The sequence below is a fragment of the Schistocerca cancellata genome, chromosome 4 (assembly GCF_023864275.1).
Source record: "Schistocerca cancellata isolate TAMUIC-IGC-003103 chromosome 4, iqSchCanc2.1, whole genome shotgun sequence".
Lineage (NCBI taxonomy): Eukaryota > Metazoa > Arthropoda > Insecta > Orthoptera > Acrididae > Schistocerca > Schistocerca cancellata.
In genome coordinates, this window is record NC_064629.1 from 853,243,925 (window position 1) to 853,265,958 (window position 22,034).

The 22,034-nt window shown below is 38.1% G+C and overlaps 1 protein-coding gene across 1 annotated transcript in view; it reads left to right on the top strand.

The window, feature by feature from the left end:
• LOC126184971 (protein phosphatase 1 regulatory subunit 37) overlaps window positions 1-22,034 on the top strand; it is a 209,031-nt gene that overhangs the window by 150,323 nt on the left and 36,674 nt on the right. Inside the window, exons 6-7 of the mRNA XM_049927668.1 lie at window positions 12,611-12,740; window positions 12,823-12,964. Of these exons, the coding sequence (XP_049783625.1) occupies window positions 12,611-12,740; window positions 12,823-12,964 (272 nt within the window). The remainder of the gene's footprint in view (window positions 1-12,610; window positions 12,741-12,822; window positions 12,965-22,034) is intronic.

Genomic DNA, 22,034 nt, shown 5'->3' on the forward strand with positions numbered 1-22,034 from the left:
GGTGAAGCGTGCTTGGATCAACAAGCGGCCTCTTGTCATAGCCAGCAAATGACCTCTCCCGGGGTGTGGTGGCTGCATGAGGTAACATGGTCAGCACTCCAGTGGTGTGACTCAGGGTCCCAAAGCAGGGTGATATGCGGCATCTGGAGTAGACAGCCACTCTGACTGGTGCGAATGCACGGTTCAGTGCAGGTTACAACAGAGTGTCCAGAATCAAACTGAGGACCCCAGCATGGACGACAGTGACTTAACAGCGGTGATGTGTGCCCACACAGGCGATGACGGACAACGAGAGAATTTACCCACATAGATCATGAGGTCTGGACAACCAGGTGGTCCACGGATGAAGCAAAGACCCACAAGGTAGACCCCCCCCCCTGTAGTAGTTGTTAAGTTAATCAGCAGCTGGTCTGCCAGGTGGAAAGCACGAAGTCAACAGCATTCAGACTTAGTGTGGACAACAGCTTGCGTGTGGTAGCTTGTTGGCCCATTTCTTGGTGTAGACTGGCATAGAACTCCCCTCGTAATTGGCTGCCAGCAGTGATTGATATTGTGTGTCTAAAATGGGCAGTAATATATGCTAGCTTGGTCCACTGTTGTTTCTCAAATGGTAGCACTTCTCATCCCTAAGTCACATTAGAATCAAGATGCAAGGTGTGATTATTGGACAACCATGACATCATTGCCTCAGTTTTTCTGTTGTGTCACCTGTTTCACACCCCAGGGTGTGTTGTGTCGGTGTAGCATTTTCACCTTTCCAGAGTGATTTCTGTGGTGTCATCGTAGACCACTTGCAGACTTATATAAAAACACCATACTGACCCCTATACTGTGGTTTCTTGCACCACTCTGCTGTGGTACCTCCAAGTTCATTACGATGTTGTTTTGCTGGAAGAGCTGGAACTGTAGGACAACGCTATACATGCAGGGAGGACATATATGTTTGCACCAACATCAAGCATATGTTTAACATTCTGCTTTTCATGTGCTATGAGGATACAACCTCAACCAAAAGAATAACCTCAGTGGATTCAAAACAGAAGTTGAACTGGCCATCTACACGAATGATGTATACCATTCTTATACCCATACAACAATTATCCAAGCTGTTGCTGTGACAATGAACTTTCTAGCTAGGATAACATTATATTACCATCATTTATGACTAAGAGAATTGTTGTGAGTTTAGTAACTGAATGCTACTATCAATTCAGGACAAAAATACATGATAGCAAAGAACAATTTCCCTGCTGTGGTTTCTTAATGGTAGTTGATTTGCATGCTTGCAAATAAATGCTTGTTTGCTTGAGTAGCACTATAGCAAAGATGTGGAAACACTATAAGAAATAATATTTATTAAGAGTATGTTACAAATGGTACTGAACTTTGGTACAGTTTGGTACATGGCAGTTGATATCTTCTACAACAATATCTAAAATAATTTTGCTGTCTCTTTGCGCTTGTTGATCTTGTCACCAATATTGCAGACACTCTGGGTTTGTTCAAGTTCCCCATAAATAATGTTTGCTAAATTGGCACTAAGTCTTCAGAACTTTGTAATGTACAGGTGCAGGCACTGAATGGTACTGTCTAATTGCTGGTCAGAGTATCTTCAGTGCATTGTGTTTTGAGCTTGTCAGTAGAAATATTCCCACATCCACCAGTAAAAGGGGGAAGCAAAGTAGTCCACAGTTGACAATGTTCCCTATTGGCTGCTGTTCACTCTGTCAGTGGGCATACGCAATGCGCAGTGGGTTACTGATACGCCCCATATATACATTAGCTACCAACTGTGACATCACTGGTGCATGCAGCATCACCATATACAGGCATATATTGACCGTCGATGTGCCGGCTTTGACCGCACAATCACTGGATCCCACACCGTGCTTAGCTGCAGGCCACCATCTCTGTTCAGGCTGTTATTGGTGATTTTTATTTAAATGGCTTCTTTAATTACACAACCCCAGAAGCTGTTTCTGCAAGCCACGATGGATGTTTCATCAAATTTTATCCAATGTCCGTTTTCTAAAGCATGACCTGCTAAAGTAGATTTCTCAGGGTGGTGTAGGCAATAAAACTTATCATGCCCCTTCCTGTGTTTTCCACAGTGTGTACTGTTTGTCCAACATAAGACTGGCCAGACTCAGAAGCTGTCTTGTATCCCTGCTGTGTCTTTAACTGGTCCCAGTGATGGACTTTTGTTTGAGGCCTGAACATCAGTTTGATCTCGTGTTGTTTCAGCATGTGACTTATCTTTGTCAGTGAAGTGGTCAAGCTATTTAGGCACACTCTGACATCTATTTTCTGTACAACAGCCAGTATTACAATCAGACAGACAGTGTTGCAATTAACTCATTAGCACTAGTACCAGCTTCATGTAGAATTTTGAGGATATTGCCTTAGACATGGCGTCTTTAAAGCCTAGTTGTTTCTTTTAGTACATTGATGGTACATTCATCATTTGGCCCCATGGACGTGAGAAACTTGACGATTTCATGGAACACCTCAACGACATTAATAGTAATATCCAGTTTAAAATGGAGGTACAAAAATATGACGCATTGCCCTTCCTTGGCATTCTCATCCACCTCAAATGAAATTGATGCCTTGGTCCCAGCGTCTATAGAAAAACTACCTACACTGATCTGTACTTGCATGCCATCAACCATCATCACCCAGCACAGAAGCGCACTGTTTTACAAACATTGGTGCATCATGCAAGAATGATATCAGATGCTGATAACCTGCCACATGAGCTGAGCCACCCACAAGGTCTTCAGCAACAATGGCTACAACATCCATCAAATAAATGATTTTATTTAAGACTCGCAACAAGACCACCGACAAGGAGCAGGAAAAGAAATTTGCTTTCTTGCCATGCTCTGGCTCCATGTTGGGTAAGATGAGCCATCTGCCAAAATGACATGAGATCAAATCAATCTTCAGGCCTCTGATGAAAATGTGTCAATACTGAGACCATTGAAAGACATAGCAGGTCTCAGAACACCCGAGTTCTACAAGATACCTTGCAAGTGTGGCCAGTCTTATGTCAGACAAGGAGTATGCACTGTGGAACAATGCAGGAAGGAACATCAGAGGCTGTATTGCCTACATCGTCCCAAGAAATCTGCTTTAGATCATGCTGTAGAAAATGGACACCGGATAAAATTTGATGAAACATCCATCATGGCTTGCACAAACAGGTTTGAGATTGTGGAATTAAAGAAGCTATTGAAATAAAAATCACCAATAACATCCTAAACAGAGATGGTGGCCTGCAGCTCAGCCAATGCCCTATATGGCGATGGCACAGGCACCAGCTATGTCACAGCAGGCAGCTAGTGTATATAAGGGGTGTATCAGCATCCCAAAGGTAGTCATACTGCTTGACAATGGCCAAGGAGTACTTGGCCAAATGTGTGGATTTGACAGGTCCGTGATAGGTTTTCAACGGTATGTGGCACTAGATGTCTATTCACAGGTCACGCAATTCCTGTAAATTGCAGGCAGGTGGTTTGTGGGCAGGGAAATGGTGCCCAGTAGCATCCCAGTGCAGGCGCAGCTTGAAGTTTAAAGGCTCTGAGATGGAGCTGTTGATATGGAGTGACGTTTTTCGAACAGATAGTAGCTGGTCTCAAGGTGAAAGGCCAGTTTGCTCTATGTAGCAGAGGTTTGGGGGCATGATTCTTATACCTAGTGCAGCTCTTATGGGTGTCCCAATGGCTTGATTCTGATCAGACTGCCTAAAAGTGTCATGCCAGCCTCCACACTATTTTCATGTTCCATTGCTTGCATCAGAAAGGGGTGATCAGAGCAGCTGAAACTTCACTGTCAAAATCCTGATATGCTTTGATGCACTATTGATTGATATTTAGTATTAAAGTTTTGATAGTGATAGTGGGCAAACCTACATTGCTAGCATTTGTAGACCTAGAGAAAGATTTTGACAATGTTGACTGGAATACTCTCATTCAAATTCTGAAAGTCACAGGGGTAAAATACAGGCAGAGAAAGGCTATGTACAATTTATGTAGAAACCAGATGTCAGTTATAAGAGTCGAGGGGCATGAAAAAGAAGCAGTAGTTGAGAATGGAGTGAGACAGGGTTGTAGCCTATCCCTGATGTTATTCAGTCTGTATATTGAGCAAGCAGTAAAGGAAACAAAAGAAAAATTTAGAGTAGGAATTAAAATCCATGGAAAAGAAATAAAGACTTTGAGTTTTGCCAATGACGTTGTAATTCTGTCACTGACTGCAAAGGACCTGGAAGAGCAGTTAAACGAAACAGACAGTGTCTTGAAAGAACGATATAAGATGAACATTAACAAAAGCAAAATGAGGATAATAAAATGCAGTCAAATTAAATATGATGATGTGGAGGGAATTAGATTAGGAAATAAGACACTTAAAGTAGTAAATGAGTTTTGCTATTTGGGGAGCAAAATAACTGATGATGGTAGAAGTAGAGAGGATATAAAATGTAGAGGGGCTTCTGAAGAAGAGAAATTTGTTCACATCGAGTATAGACTTAAGTATCAGAAAGGCTTTTCTGGAAGCATTTTTATGTGGTGTAGCCATGGAAGTGAAACATGAATGATAAATAGTTTAAACAAGAAGAGAATAGAAGCTTTTGAAATGTAGTGCTACAGAAGAATTCTGAAGATTCGATGGGTAGATGACGTAACTAATGAGGAGGTGCTGAATAGAATTGGGGAGAAGAGGAATTTGTGGCACAACTTGACTAAAAGAAGAGATCGGTTGGTAGGACACATTCTGAAGCATGAAGGGATCACCAATTTAATACTGGAGGGAAGTGTGGAGGATAAAAATCATAGAGGGAGACCAAGAGATAAATACACTAAGCAGATTCAGAAGGATGTAGGTTGCAGTAGTTACTTGGAGATGAAGAAGCTTGCACAGGATAGAGTTGCATGGAGAGCTGCATCAAACCAGTCTTTAGACTGAAGATTACAACAACAACAACAACAACAACAACAACGGTTTAGATAGTTTTTTGTTTCTGGCATTGGCAGTTTGATCTGCTATGGGAATAAGTTTGCAAACGTCTCATTGAAGTGCACCATAATATGGTAATATAACTGTCACCATCCAGTGGGAGTTTCACTTATGATTAGAGGAAATAAGCACATGAAATATGTCCCATTACCTTTAGTGTACTAGCTAGTTGACGGCATTGTGGAAGAAAGTGCATTATTAGGAAGTCTCTTTGTGCAAGTGCATTGTGCCTGTGATCTAGTGGGTTTTATTTTATTGTGAATATCTGCAGCAGACCACAGGTCTGAAACAGCACAATATGAAATCAGTGTGCAATTTATTAGGCAAAAATTTGGAACATGAGCTCAGAAAAAAAGTGAAAGAATCTGATTTACTCAGACATAGTGCAAACATTAATCAAGAACAAAAACTGTGTAAATCCAGTCAACATTATACACACAATTTCAACAGAACAATCTACAATGCAGCTGACTGGTTGTGATGTGTAAAATAGAATTTTCTGTTTTACCTGTCTCGTTACAAAGTAAAGTGATAGCACATGAACTGAGAATGGTACCACAAATTTTCATGCAATAGTGAAAAAAACATAACTCCAATGAAAAGTAATTAAATGCTTTATTGAAATTTCAGTGCTAAGAAAAGTGGACATTATGTGCCAACTAGTGCTTACTGCCTTAATATAATATGTGCCGACTTGTGATAGTGCTTACTGCCTTAATATAAAGACACATTTGAAATGTTCAAAGAATTGGTATATACTGAGTAAACTGATAGATGGTGTTAAATTTTGTGGCAAATTCGAACTTGCCTGAAGGGGCCATGAAGAAACAGAAAATTGCAAGAACCCCGGAATTTTTGAAAGTTCAGTTGGTATAATGTAAGAGTTTGGATGCATCTTGAAGCAGCACATTGAGAAATCAGAAAACCATGTTTTCTTACGTATGCCCAAAACTCTTCAAAATAAATTCCTAGAATCACTTGATGAGGTATTCCTCAATACCATGAGGAATGAGCTGTCAAAGAAAAAATTGTTGGTAATCGAAGCTGCAATCACTGACTGACTGCAAATTTGTCACAGCTGGTCGTAATAATTCGGTATGCAAATTTGTCACAGCTGGTCATAATAATTCAGTAAGAGCTACTGGGGGAAATAAATAAAGATTTGTTTCCTTTGTACAACCAAAAATTCACACTGTAGATAATGTAACTGTAGCTGCTCTCAATCAACAAGACGAACTGAAAGTAAATGAAATACCTGAAAAACTGATAGCTCAGAGTTACAGCAGTGCTACTGTTATGAGTTACCACAAAAGAGGTTTGGAATTAAAAATGTGTACAAAAATACTCACTTTATTCACAGCTATGCAAATCAGTTAAATATAACTGTTGAACATTGTGTGACAGGCAGTAAACGGCTATAGATTTTTTTCAGTAACTTCGCCAGAAATTTATACCCTTTTTTCCCCAGTCTCCTAAAGGCACAGCCACTTTTGATGAGATAGAGAATAAATGTGTTCCTGTTTGTCCTCATTCCATCAGTTGGAATTTCAAATTTGGAATATAACCACTATATACAAGTACCAAAAGGAAATTGTTGAGTGCATGGCAAAAAATATTGACAATGATACTAAAGATTACATGACAGTTAACAAGGCTATGAAACTGAAGGGTTTCCTGCAAGTTGAAGATTTCCTCTTGTGGTTACAATTTTTTTTTTTTTTTTAATTAAGTCATGCCTCATTATGATGATCTGATTAATGAATTGCAACAAAGGAATATCACTGGAAACAAGAAGAACCAACCACAACATGGGGATATTTAAGGGAATCAAGAAAGGTGTGTGCACGAGATGTCTACAAATGCATCATGATCATCAGGAATGAACTGTCAAAGAAAAACTTCTTGGCAGTGATCAATCCAGTTGGAATTATCAGTTTCACAGCTATTTGAACCATCATTGTGTTTGAAACATCAGATTGATTTCCCAGAATAAGAACTGAAAATAGCTGTATAGTTATTTATTTGTTTAAATTACAGTATCAGACTGACATCATGAATTGAATGTGTTGTACATCTGAAAGGATTTGATGGAAGCATCATTTGCTTTGACCGTATTTAATTGTCATTATGAAAACACCCTTAGAAAAGCTTTTCCTAAGATATTTAAACTTCTACCAACATAAACTGTCAGCCTTCAAGCATTTGGCAGAATTTTTTTTCTAGAAGCATAAGCTACGTGTAATTTGCAGTCATGTTGACTATCTCTGTTGTGATGACTGAAGAACATGGCTACTAATATTGGTCTATTTGTTGTTAAAGTGCAGCACCTACTGCAGTTGGAGATATATCAATCATCAAGGTGGGAGATGCTTGTGGAATGGGGTACGCTAAACATGTGTTCTCAGATGTAGCAGTCTTCAAATTGTTAAAGATAGTTTCCGCTCTTGCTAGTCCACTGTAGTTAGCCACGTGGTTTTGACGAACCTTGTAAGAAGATCTTCACTTAAAACTTCCGGGCTGATAGGCCGTGGTCTAAGTATAAAACACTCTCCTGACGTTTCGTCTCCGACTGCGGGAGACATCCTCGGAGGTTGGTGGATGGCCAAAAGCATGTGGCTGTGCACGAAGTGTCAATAATAGTTAGCAAGACCAAGAAAGTTTCAACACTCACAGGCTGTGGGATGTTGTTCATGGCTTCCACTCTCTCCTGTGGCAGCTGAATTCCTGGTTCTTCAAACTTCTGTTTCTCCATTTCTTGAAGCACTCACTTCAATAGGTTGATGACTAAACCGAATCAATGGAGGCAAGTGAGGATTTGTCGTAAATGATCCAAATGTTCCATTTCAAAGCTGGACATCACCAAAACATCATCAGGATGGACATGACAGATGATGACATCACATGTGACTCTGTTCATAAAGTGCTTGAAGGCTTGCATAGCATTGCATAATCCAGTGGGCCAAATGGAGTACAGACAATGATCTCAGGTGTCTCTTCTGGAGCAATGGGTATTTAATAAAAAACACATATCAAGTCTGCTGTTGAGATTATGTGTTTGTGGCGAAGACTGAATAAGAAATCTTCAATGTGTCAGGCAGGATACCACCCGGGAATCATTCTGGCATTAAATTGCCAGTAATCATCATGTGAATGTCATCCATTAGTCTTCTTTGGAGCAACATGCGGAGGCAAGGCTCAGTTGTTGTATGATGGACGACAGATCCATTGGGCAAGCATAGAAGAAAATTCCCACTTCACTACCTTCAATTTCTTGGGCGGTATCTGACTATGTTGAGTGTGAATTAACATTCCTGTCATCATTAGAATATAGTGCTCTGTTGGGTGCTACACAGAAACTAGTGGGAAAGTGAGTATATATAGTAACCTGTTAATTTACATTTCTCTTGTTTCATCTGATGCATACTGCTCTTAAGAAATACGAAGAAGCTATAATCAGGACTCCATTAATAATCTGTGTGTAATTTATATAAATATTTTGTTGCCATGGTGTTTTCATCTGCAATACATACAGTGCAAAGCATTTTATGTTACATATTGCATTCATTATGCGATGCAGCTAAAAAAATTTCAGATATTTTGATGGTGAACTGGCACAGTTGTGTGAATTGTAAAACTGTATACGTGATAAAGTAGATTCATTATATATGCACTTAATCAGAAGGTACCATATACAATGTGAGATTCTTATTATAAGGAATAATATGAAAATCTGCTGTCATTGTCCTATAACAATGAACAAGTTCCAGAATGTTTAAAATATTCAGATTTAAGACTTTCTAGTATCTATTAAATATTTATGAAGTAGTTTTTGCGATTCTTACCTGTTGATTCTGTAGCAGCGATTGACTCCATCACATCTTTGAAAAGTAGTATACTGAGTCCAAAAATAAAATAGGCTGTTTTAAGATAAGTTAGGAGATAAATGTGTAGTGCAGCATATTCATACTCCCACTACCCCATGCCAGCCCCCTTAACTGTTAGAGGTGATTACACAAGCAAAAGTTAGGTATGCCACAGTTACTATTCCTCCAAAATCCAGATAAAATACAACATTGAGGCAATGATATACACTGAGAGAAAAAAAAATCAGAACACCAAGAAGGAGTTGTGTGACATAAATTGCAATGTTTCTACATCTGAAAGATGATGTCTATTAAAATTTCACAGCAGTCAGATAACAGTGGCACTGGTAGCACCACTGTGAGGGTGCAAATCAGGTTTGCTTTAAATACACGCTGCAACAGTCATGAGCATTAGTTACCTTCAATCTTAAATATGGTGAATTGGTGCTAGTCAAGAATGCCTTTGAGGTGACAAAGATGCCATTGTCAGCACCCCAGTCAGTTTTAATGAGGTCATGTATCAGGGCTGTGAGAAGCTGGATATTCCTTCTGTGATATTGCAGAAAGACTTGGCAGAAATGTAGCCACTGTACATGTTTGCTGGCAGTGGTGGTCACGAGATGTATGGTCGCAAGATGACAAGGCAGCAGTTTGAGCAGCATTTGGCACTACAGTGACACAACAAACTATTACAAATCAGTTACTTCAAGAACAGATCCGAGTCAGATATCCTGTAGCATGCATTCTACTGACCCCAAACCACCGCCAATTTGTGAGTTCAGTGGTGTCTAGTGAGAGCTCATTGGAGGGCAGGGTGGAGATCTGTTATGTTTTTCTGATGGAAGATGGTTCTGCCTCAGTGCCAGTGATGGTCATTTGTTGGTTAGAAGGCTGGTTGAGGGCTTGCAACCAACCTGCTGTGTGTTACACACACTGTACCTACACCTGGATTTATGGTTTGGGGTGCAATTTCATGTGACAGCAGGAGCACACTCATGGCTATCCCATACATCCTGACTGCAAATTTGTATGTCAATCTGGTGATTCGACCTGTTGTTCCGCCATTCATGAACAACATTCAAGGGAGTGTTTTCCAACAGAATAATGCTTGCCCATGTACCACTGTTGTAACCCAATGTGCTCTACAGTGTGTCAACATATTGCCTTGGCCTGCTTGAACATCAGATCTGTCTCGAATCAAGCACATATGGGACATCATTGGACGACAAATCCAACAACATGCACAACCAGCACTAACCGTCCATGTATTGACCGACCAAGTGCAACGGGCGTGGAACTCCATCCTACAAACTGACATTCAGCACTTGTACAACACAATGCATGCATTTTTGCATGCTTGCATTCAACATTCTGGCAGTTACACTGATTATTAATAAACCAGCATTTCACATTTGCAGTGACTTATCTTGCACTTACATTACCCTGTGATCTTGCAATGTTAATCACTTAAGTATGTTACCTAAACAAATGTATTCTGATGTTTAGAACTACATGACACATCATGTAATGGCTGAACAACTAATATCTAATCCTTTAACTGGCTTCAAGATACAGTGTTTTGTGACATGTAACTTTCAAGGCTATTAAAATCTTTTTCATTAACTGTTCAATAGTTGTGACTTCATCCAGTAACTTTTTTTTCCAGTAAATTCTTAGAGCACACTTTGATGTCCACTTGTTGTAGTGTATGCTCAAGAGTGTAATTCTGACAGTTTAACTCTTTCAGACCTGAATTTTTTCTGGAGAAGAGAACATTTTTATTTATGTGGTAATGCTCTTAGGCGATTTTTTAATGATTTTTGGATGCAATATTTATACAAAAATATGTACCTGTTTTCAAAACATACTTTGTACACTTGGTTCATTTTATGGACTAAGATAACTAATTATGAAATATTTTCTATTGTAATAAATAGTAAAATGATCATTCAATAATTACCATCAAAAATAACAATATTCAACTATACAGTGGAATATAGCGAACCAACCACATCTTTGTATTCTGGTGGTCACAAGCTGCTGCACACTGACTTGCTGATATTTTCATAGTGGTGCCCAATGGTTGGCAGCACTTGTGCATGATGAAAAGGACGAACATCAACAAATGTGTACCTCAGGTTTTCGTTGGGGAAAAATACTTCTGTTGCAGCTAAGTCACAGTGAAAGTTAATGTATACAGTTGAATCCAGAAGGGTGTGAGAGGGTTAAATACTTCTCATTTATGTTTACATTTAATGCTTCTTCATACAAAGACAAAACTGATTGACTATAACAACTTTAGCTCACAAACATATTAAATTAACTTGATCTGTATTGTCAGTTTAACAGAATGGCATTCTGTTTGTGGTATAATTAAACGGGCAATATAATATATTGTAGTTTTTGTTGTTGTTGTTGTTGTTGTTGTCGTTGTTGTCGTCGTCATTGTTGTTGTCACCATCATTGTCATTCGTCATCTGACACAGTGATTTACTCCATGTTCACCTCTTGCAGTAAGTGTTAGTAGGCCATGTCATCAGTACATTGTGACCCATGGCAGATGATCCTAACAACAATGGTTTCCCCCGATTGTTGATACTCACATTACGCCCTTAACACGGGTACTCATTTAAAGCCCATACCTGCACGATGGATCCTGCAGTTGACTTTCACAAAGATCTCTCTCTCTCTCTCTCTCTCTCTCTCTCTCTCTCTCTCTCTCTCATCCCCCTCCCCCCTATCCCCTTCCCCCCTCCCTCCCTAGTTCTCCTCTCTCCAACACCACAGCTATCTCTCATATAATTGCTTGTGTTGCTTAATCTCATTAGTTTTTGTGTAGAAAAGAAAAAGTTTTCTTTGTTTTCATGTGTTGCAAATGTAGTCAGAATGATTTTATTAAAAAATGTCAGATTGTTGTATAAAAAGATAATAACTTCATAAAGATAAGGGAGGGTACAGCCCTAGTATCCATGATGTACTGTTTGAGTTTCCTTAAGACGTAAAAAACTGTGCCATATCTATTGACAGATTCAAAACAATTATGATGTACTATTTTCCATATTTCACTGTTTCCATGATGAATAACAGCCACCAGACAAGTACAGAAGTGCTCAGTTTGTTTTCTAAGAGTTCATTATGTGTGTTCCAACTTTTATAGCCTTTTATGAACGTGTAAAAAAAGTTCTTTTTCCATCCTTTGGACATAAGTAATAACTGTCCTCAACTTGGAGATTGGTTTGAACACCACAGAGCTCTACTAAATGTAGCTCTATTGGAGATTATATACCCTTGCCTTCTTTACCCAGCCAGTTAAAGGGGAGCCCACAGTTTAATTTGGACTCCCAACCATGATGCAACTTGACATTTTTCACATTAACAATTCATTGCCAGAGGTAAAAGAAACAAGAAGTGACAGGAAAAAATCGAAGGCCAACTGGGAAAAAAAACTTCATGCCACTGGATTTGTAGTCAGGCACTTGCACAGTTTAGACACATCTCAAATTCTTATGCCCTCCACAGGCTGGTAACACAGCATAATATGTCAGTAGCAGTAATTTTTTACCCAGAATACTGGTAACATCTCTATAGTCAATAACTTAGTTGTATAGCTGGAAATTTGTCTTTTATAACTCTTTCCTAAGAAATCAAAAGGTCATCTGAAATAATCTGCTTTATTTTTGTATATACAGAATTGCTCATGTTATTATTGAAATTTGTGACTGTTTCAGCTTCTGCTCTGAAATTAAACAGTGCTCTGAAAGAATTGTATTTGGCTGACAACAATCTTGGCCCAACAGATGCTATACAGATTGGTGCCCTGCTTCGTGCAAATGAAACCCTTCAATTACTTGATATTAGGTGAGATATGATTAATGAACATACAGACTGTCTTTTTTGCTGTTACATTTGTTTATTCATTGTAATGAACAAATTGCTACAGTAACAACAACATTCAAGATGCCGGCCTTTGCCATATAGCTGATGGACTAGCTGAACAGCCATCTGGGGCGGGACTCTGCATTCTTGTGATATGGAACAACCATTTAACAACTAATGCTTCAAAGCACCTTGCAAGGCTGCTGGTATGTATCACAGTGCTATAACAAAATGCATTTTATTTTGTGTCATTCTGATTCTTGGATTGTAATATATGTAAAAGAATGAGTAAACAGAGTTTTTTGGAGGCAGTTGCAGTTATAAGGTACAGTACCCAACAAAAATGGAACATTTAATAATTACTAAGAAAATAAACGAATGAAGAAGAATATTTTATTTCAGTATTAGCATTTAGTATAAAAACATTGAATGGGTATTGACATATTTTTTTTTTTTACAAGCAGAAGCAGGATATATATATATATATATATGAATATAATAGAGGGAAACATTCCACGTGGGAAAAATGACCTGAACGTTGTTATTGTGTCTATCGACCTGCCAGCGCTTTTTTTTATATATATATATATATATATATATATAAAGAAAGATGATGAGACTTACCAAACAAAAGCGCTGGCAGGTCGATAGACACACAAACAAACACAAACATACACACAAAATTCAAGCTTTCGCAACCAACGGTTGCCTCGTCAGGAAAGAGGGAAGGAGAGGGAAAGACAAAAGGATTTGGGTTTTAAGGGAGAGGGTAAGGAGTCATTCCAATCCCGGGAGCGGAAAGACTTACCTTACGGGGGAAAAAGGCCAGGTATACACTCGCACACACACACATATCCATCCGCATATACACAGACACAAGCAGACATTTGTAAAGGCAAATATATATAAAAGACGCAAGATGGTCGGAACTCGCTGGAAGTGACAAGTAACAGATGTTTCCACACATCATGCAACTCCTGTAGTTTACAATGAAGTGGTTAGCGGGCCGACTGTATTAACATTCCAGAAGTGTCAAAACTGGATTGGTGTCTAGCAAAGGAACAAACAAAATTTAGCACACTGTCAGCGACAATTTCATATGAGTTTGAGGCTAATTCAAGTAAGGATTCAGGAAGGAGACAGCATAGGCTTTGCAGAAAACAACATCCTGGCATTGAACTGAAATGTATTTAACAAAACTACGGAAAATCTAAATCAGGATGTCAAGACAGATATCTGAATCCTGCTCCTCCCAAACACGAATACAATGTCTCAATCACTGCATCACCTCCTTTGGTGATAGATGGTAGATTTGAGTGCTAGTGCATTGACTGGAATTCATTAACATGCTCCTTGAACCACTGTTATGCACAATTTTGGCATTGAATTATGGATGAATGACCAATTGCAATTCACTTTCTATTCACGTGTGGAGTACGAGAAGAATGGTAGCTTAAATGTCACTGTGTACATGGTAATTAATCTTGTCTTCACGGTCCCTTAGAGAGCAAAACATAAGGGGTTCTTTTATATTCCTAGATTCCTTGCTTAATACTTGTACTTCAAACTTTGTAAGTAGGTTTTCATAGGATGGTTGCCATCTATCTTAAGAAATATGCGATTTTAGGTTTTTCAACATCTTTATGATGCTCTTCCATGGAATAAAGAAAACTATGATTATTCTTGCAGCTCTTCTTTGCATACATTCAGTATCCTCCATTAGTCCTATTTGGAACAGACTTGAATAATAGTCTAAGGTGAGTCACGTGGGCATTTTGTAAGAAATCTCCTTAGTAGAGTTATTGCATTTCCCCAGTATTCTATCAAAGAATCAAAGACCACCACATGCTTTACCTATGAATGAGTCTATGTGATCATTCAATTTCATATCTCCACTAACTGCTACACCGTGGTATTTTTGTGAGTCAGCTGATTCCAATTGTAACTCAATGATGCTGCAGTCAAAGTATATAACATTTTGCATTTTGTGAGGGGCACAATTTTATAACATTTTGCATTTTGTGAAGTGCACAATTTTATGTTTCTGAACATTTACAGCAAGTTGCCACTCTTTGCATCAGTATGAAATTCCCCAAAGCCAAAAAAATCTGAGAAGTAAATCAGGGTTTTGTTCAACAGATGAGCTAATACAGCTTAAGAGCCTCAGGTGCTACATATTGGAAGTGCAAGCAAAACTCAACCTCAGAAAATCATTATGCTTACAACCAGAGGTGAGACACATACAGACAGCTAATCTATAATAAATACAAAATAATTCACACTCATACTGTAATTGCGAGTAGACACAGGCCATCTGTACTCTGAATGAATCTGCCTTGTCTTCATTGACATCCACTATTGAACTGCAGATAAAAAATAAGACTTATTGATTATTTCGAGAGGGTGGATGATGTTACACAGAAAAAATCGTGTTACTGATAATAATATCAAAAAATCCATCACACTTGGTTTATGTAGTATTTACTTTACACGATGGTTGATGAGGAAGCATATTATTAACGCACCACTAACCACAATAACAGAAATCTTCACTCATCCTTCATTTTGACAATTGCCTGGAACACAGAATTACCAAACCACTACAGAAGAAAGACACTGCTGTAACACTCTCTTACTACTGCACTATTTGTATTCTACTGCTGTTATCCAAGACCTTACAAAATGTAGTCCTTGATCAGCTTACCAACTACTTAACTACAAATAGGAATCAGGCTTCCACAAATATTGAAACTCAATGTTTGCTGCAGTAAAAATAACTTATGATCCAAACAATGACATATCATCAGTTCTGTCCCATTGTAAATACAATTTGCATGGTGATGACCTCCAGTTATATGTAAGTACAAAACCAATGAACTTTAGAACATTTATTGAGCATGTCATTGTTGATATGTATGCATCATCAAAATGAGTACAGAAAGTGGGGTTAAAGTTCTATCCATCCAAAACCGAAGTTATCCCTGTTGGTTACTCTTTGCTCGTTAGCCCTAAATTTCAGGAATCCTAAATGCCACAAACATTGCTCTTAACACAGAGCAACATCTTGTAAGAAGACACCACTATCTTCCCACCCCCTACAGAAATATAAAATGTTCTTCCATTTGGGCCTGTAAAAGAAACTTGTACAAATGTTTGTGATTGGAATTCTTGTTTACTTCAGTGTTATGCTTCAATGTTTTTCTCAGGAAAGCTGATGGGACTTGGAGCTGGTGATGAAACGTCTGCACACAATACACCTGTGATGTTCATCATTTTGATCTTTTGTCACCTTACTATGCACAACTATCCTGAATACATATGAAGAAGTGCAGTTTTCCATACTGTCTGTCTACTTTACTGTTTGCTCAGTGTATACAGTCCCTCTTATTTCTCCATGACCTGAACATTGTTATTGGAACAGCACACCCACCAGATTACAATCCTCTCATCTCCCTCCTTCACACATCAGGCTTCCATAAGTCTTCCTGGTAGCAGGAACCTTGCTTTGGAAGTATCCCCCTCACATTATCAGAGAACTGAATCACATCTCCAACTTCTGAAGGCAGCTAATTACTTACTCTCTAAAACATCAATATATGCTCTTGTTTCTGAAATCTGCATTTTTGCGTTTACAACTAGGTTCCCTGATTTCCAATTGGGCATTCCTCATTTTCAAATTCCAGAGCTGGAGCTTATCCCCCATATCTCTGTCTTATCTCTTCCTCCTCCCCCTAACTCTCCCCATCTCCTCCTCCCCCACCCTATTTCTGTCCATCTCTTCCTTCCCCCCCCCCCTCTATTGCTGTGTCCATTCACCTCCCCCCACCCCCCACCCCGCACCCTCCACAACCTCTCTCTGTCCATCTGCTTCCCCCCCCCCCCCCCCTCTCTTTGACGTGCCAACAAAACCATGATTGGGATCTGAAGTAGCTTAAAGTGAATGGGTGAACTGGTTGGGATCATTTGTATGTCGGGTATGAGAGACCTTTCCTACTGTTGGGTCTGTGAGGATAGTGGCTTCAGAGACAGTATTTTGCACAGTTTTAATTTGCAAACAGGTTGGATTACAAAGTGCAGGAGGATTCAGATTCTGTAGTAGTAGTATAATCATAAGCCATAAATACAACTTTCCTGTTTTCTGTTAAAACAGATTGTGAGAAAGAAAACAAAACAGTACATATTTGTGTGTACAAATTTTGTTTAAAATTATGTATAAAAGGAGAAATAATATATATGGGAGAAACAGTTAGTCTGATGTTTGAATGTGCCGCTATCGTAATTAAAACTGACTGCAAGAAAGAAAATGAAACCACACTTCATCAGCAGAGCATTGCACAGCATTTACTTTCTCACAGTCAGTTGTAACAGGAAATCTGTGCAGTGTTGTTTTAAAAAAATGTAGACAGATTTTTGGTAACAATGGTGAACAATGATTTGCCTTTGTATAGTAGTATACATTTTATATACCATATGTATTAAAAAATGCGTATTATATGTTTGTCCAAACTTTTATCCAAGTATTGTGTAAAAATCTGAAGTAAATCAGTCAAGAGTCTTTCAAAATTTTTGACAGCAGTTTTAAACTATGTCTTTATATAGTAGTACAGATTAATATTATTATTATTGTTATTGTTGTTATTAGTTCCTAGTCTAAATCTCCATCTACTTACATACTCCGCAAGCCATAATATGATGTATGGAGGAAGGTACTTTGCACCAATACTAATCATTCCCTTTACTGTTCCACTTTATAAATGGAGCAAAGGAAAAGCAACTCTCTGTATGACTCAATACAAACCTTAATTTGTCTTGTCTTGTTCTCACTGCGCTTATGCGAAATGTACATTGGTAGTTGTAGAATCGTTCTGCAGTCAATTACAACTGCCTATTCTCTAAATTATCTCAAAAGTGTTTCACAAAAAGAATGTCTTCCCTCCATGGACTCTCATTTCAGATCATGGAACATTTCTGTAATACCCGTGTTTTGATTGCAGTAACAAATCTAGCAGCATGTGTCTGAATTGCTTCAATGGCTTCCTGTAGTTTGACGTGGTGCGGTTTTGAAACACTTGAGCAGTGTTCCAAAGTGGGTTGCATTAGTGTTCTGTATGTGGTTGACTTCATAAATGACTGACACTTTTCTAAAATTCTCCCAAAATAATGAAGTTGACCATTCTCCTTCCCTACTAGCAACCTCACGTGCTTGATCTATTTTGTATCACTTTCAACATTAATGGATATGCCATTTATCGAGGATCAATTAATCTTCATTTATTCCTTCTTCTGTTGCATCTCTGTTGAGCTCATTTACTATATGTGTATCATCACCAAAGAGACCCTTTCTGCTTTATCAATGGAATATGAAAATCATTTATATATAGCAAGAACAAGAGTGCTCCCAGAATTGAATCCTGTGGTAGTAGTAATTTGTAGTAGTAGTAATTTGTCCCACTCACAAGAAGATTCACCACAAGAATTGTATGAGTTATCTAACATGACCCAACACTGTCCATAGCACTGGAGTTCATGTCTAGATGCTCATGACTTAAATTAGATTAGATGAACTTTTTGTTTCATGTATCCACAGTGAGGAGATCCTCAAGTATGTAAAACATGTCATAAAACAAGAACCGATAATAATTCATATTTACAAGAAAAGAGAGATACCAATATCCTTCCTCAGTTCCTAAGTGTGCAATAAATCAAAAAATCTTAAGTATGTTTTCAGTTAAGTGGTAACTAGTCACAGAACTTGTAATGGTATAGTACACAGAGGTGCATGTGATGATTCTTAAGCTATTGCAGACACACATCATCGAACAAAAAAAAATTCCGTTTGCAACACGTATTTAGATTGATCAAGTTATTGCACCAAAGATGTAAAGATGTCAGATTTTATGAGCAGTCATGACATTTGATGTCAATAATAATGTGTACATCAACTGATTCTTCTATGAACTTCATCAGTAGGGTAGAAGGATTTGGTGCCCAAAAAATCTTTTAGGCTCCTCTGAAACTGAACTTTATTCGTAACCAAACTTTTTATGGCTGCTGGCAAGTTATTGAAAATGCCTATTCCTGAATAAATGATAAGTCTGTGGAATAAAATAAGTGATTTCAAATCTTTATGAATATTATTATTATTTTTAGTATTGATTCCATTAATTGAGCTGTTGGTTTGATAAAAAGGAATATTTTATGGCAGATTTCATTAAGGAATAAATATATTGGGAAATAGTATCCTTAGTTCCCTGAACAGATCTCTGAAGGATTTTCTTGAGTTCACGCCACACAGACACTAGGAACGTAGAAGAAATTACCCTCAAAACTATCCTCCAGTACCATAGACATCTGTTGTAGAATCTTAGAAAATATTCTGAGCTTCAATATAATGAGGTATCTCAACTAGAATGGTATCTTCTGTACTCTCCAGGAACATCGACTGTGCAAGACCTACCTTGAGCTTTTCTCATATGACATTCTGAAAATGATGGGTTGGTGCAGTCAGATGAATGCAGTAGTTGTTTGTTTCTGGAAAGCATTTGATTCAGTGTTACACCAACATTTATTAAAGGAAGTCCAATCATATAGGGTATTGTACAAAATTTGTGACTAGATTGAGGTTTTCAGTAGCAGTGACGCAGAATATTATCTCTGATGGAGAGTCCTTGATATGTGTAGAAGCAACTTCAAGTGTACCCCAGGGAATTGTGTTGGAATTCTTCTACTTAGTGTTGCATATTAATGATGTGTCAGACAGTGTCAATAATAACCTCAGACTTTTTTCAGTTGATGCAATTGTCAGTAAAGTACTATCGCAAAAAAAAAGAGCCACAAATATTCAGTCATATCCTCATAAGATTTCATACTGATGCAAAGAGTGGCAACTTGCTGTAAATGTTCAGAAACATAAAATTGTGCACTTCACAAAATGCAAAATGTTATATACTTTGACTGCAGCATCATTGAGTTACAATTGGAATCAGCTGACTCACAAAAATACCACGGTGTAGCAGTTAGTGGAGATATGAAATTGAATGATCACATAGACTCATTCATAGGTAAAGCATGTGGTGGTCTTTGATTCTTTGATAGAATACTGGGGAAATGCAATAACTCTACTAAGGAGATTTCTTACAAAATGCCCACGTGACTCACCTTAGACTATTATTCAAGTCTGTTCCAAATAGGACTAATGGAGGATACTGAATGTATGCAAAGAAGAGCTGCAAGAATAATCATAGTTTTCTTTATTCCATGGAAGAGCATCATAAAGATGTTGAAAAACCTAAAATCGCATATTTCTTAAGATAGATGGCAACCATCCTATGAAAACCTACTTACAAAGTTTGAAGTACAAGTATTAAGCAAGGAATCTAGGAATATAAAAGAACCCCTTATGTTTTGCTCTCTAAGGGACCGTGAAGACAAGATTAATTACCATGTACACAGTGACATTTAAGCTACCATTCTTCTCGTACTCCACACGTGAATAGAAAGTGAATTGCAATTGGTCATTCATCCATAATTCAATGCCAAAATTGTGCATAACAGTGGTTCAAGGAGCATGTTAATGAATTCCAGTCAATGCACTAGCACTCAAATCTACCATCTATCACCAAAGGAGGTGATGCAGTGATTGAGACATTGTATTCGTGTTTGGGAGGAGCAGGATTCAGATATCTGTCTTGACATCCTGATTTAGATTTTCCGTAGTTTTGTTAAATACATTTCAGTTCAATGCCAGGATGTTGTTTTCTGCAAAGCCTATGCTGTCTCCTTCCTGAATCCTTACTTGAATTAGCCTCAAACTCATATGAAATTGTCGCTGACAGTGTGCTAAATTTTGTTTGTTCCTTTGCTAGACACCAATCCAGTTTTGACACTTCTGGAATGTTAATACAGTCGGCCCGCTAACCACTTCATTGTAAACTACAGGAGTTGCATGATGTGTGGAAACATCTGTTACTTGTCACTTCCAGCGAGTTCCGACCATCTTGCGTCTTTTATATATATTTGCCTTTACAAATGTCTGCTTGTGTCTGTGTATATGCGGATGGATATGTGTGTGTGTGCGAGTGTATACCTGTCCTTTTTTCCCCCTAAGGTAAGTCTTTCCGCTCCCGGGATTGGAATGACTCCTTACCCTCTCCCTTAAAACCCACATCCTTTCGTCTTTCCCTCTCCTTCCCTCTTTCCTGACGAAGCAACTGTTTGTTGCGAAAGCTTGAATTTTGTGTGTATGTTTGTGTTTGTTTGTGTGTCTATCGACCTGACAGTGCTTTTGTTTGGTAAGTCTCATCATCTTTCTTTTAAAATATATATGAATGTTGACCTGCATAGAATTTTCGTAACTTGATGAGTCAGTGTTTCAAACTTTAGAAATGAGAATTTCATTTTACATTTTACTCGTATTTTAAAGACTAAAATACATATCTAATGTCAATTCACCACAAGGCGAAGGGTTTGGGATGATCCCAGAGACAAGAATACATGGCACTAAATCTCATTTATTTGGAGTCTGAACCCTCTTCTTTTTGAAGAAATTGGGGGAAAAAATGAAAGAGTAATGTGTAAAATGACTCTGAATATTCCAGAATTTAATTGCATGGATTTTTCTTTTTAGTCTCAGAATAAAGATCCTCTTGTGCTGTAAGATGAATGTGATCTTCTCAATTAAACAACTTTTCCAGTAGTGTATGTGCTCTGCAATTGTATTCTCTCTGACGCATGCATGCGCTCATGCCGCCGCGCCCCCCCCCCCCCCCCCCCAAAAAAAAAAAAAAAAAAAAACACCCTCCCTCTCTCTCTCTCTCTCTCTCTCTCTCACTCACACACACACACACACACACACACACACCACATATGCTCACTCACTCACTCTTCCTAGTACGCACTAGAGAATTAACCCGTAGCCTGAAATTTAGGGAATGTGAAGCACACACATTTTCTCTGTTTACTCACATGCAGTAGTGAATTAACCCATAACTTGAATTATAGGAAATTTGGAGGATAAATAAATTAAAACTGTGTTTTAGTCACGCTATTATGTCTATCTTGTCAAGTTGTATAATAAATAAAGTGGTGTGAGAGATGATAAGAATGTATCGTGTACATTTTTTAGATAACAATTAAATCTACAACTTTTAAATTTGTGCTATAATACATAGATAAAATGGTAGAAATAAATTGCCATTATACAAGGTACAGAGAATATAAGTAATACTGAAAACCACAAAATCAATAGGTAGTGTAGGGGATTCAAATTTTTGTACT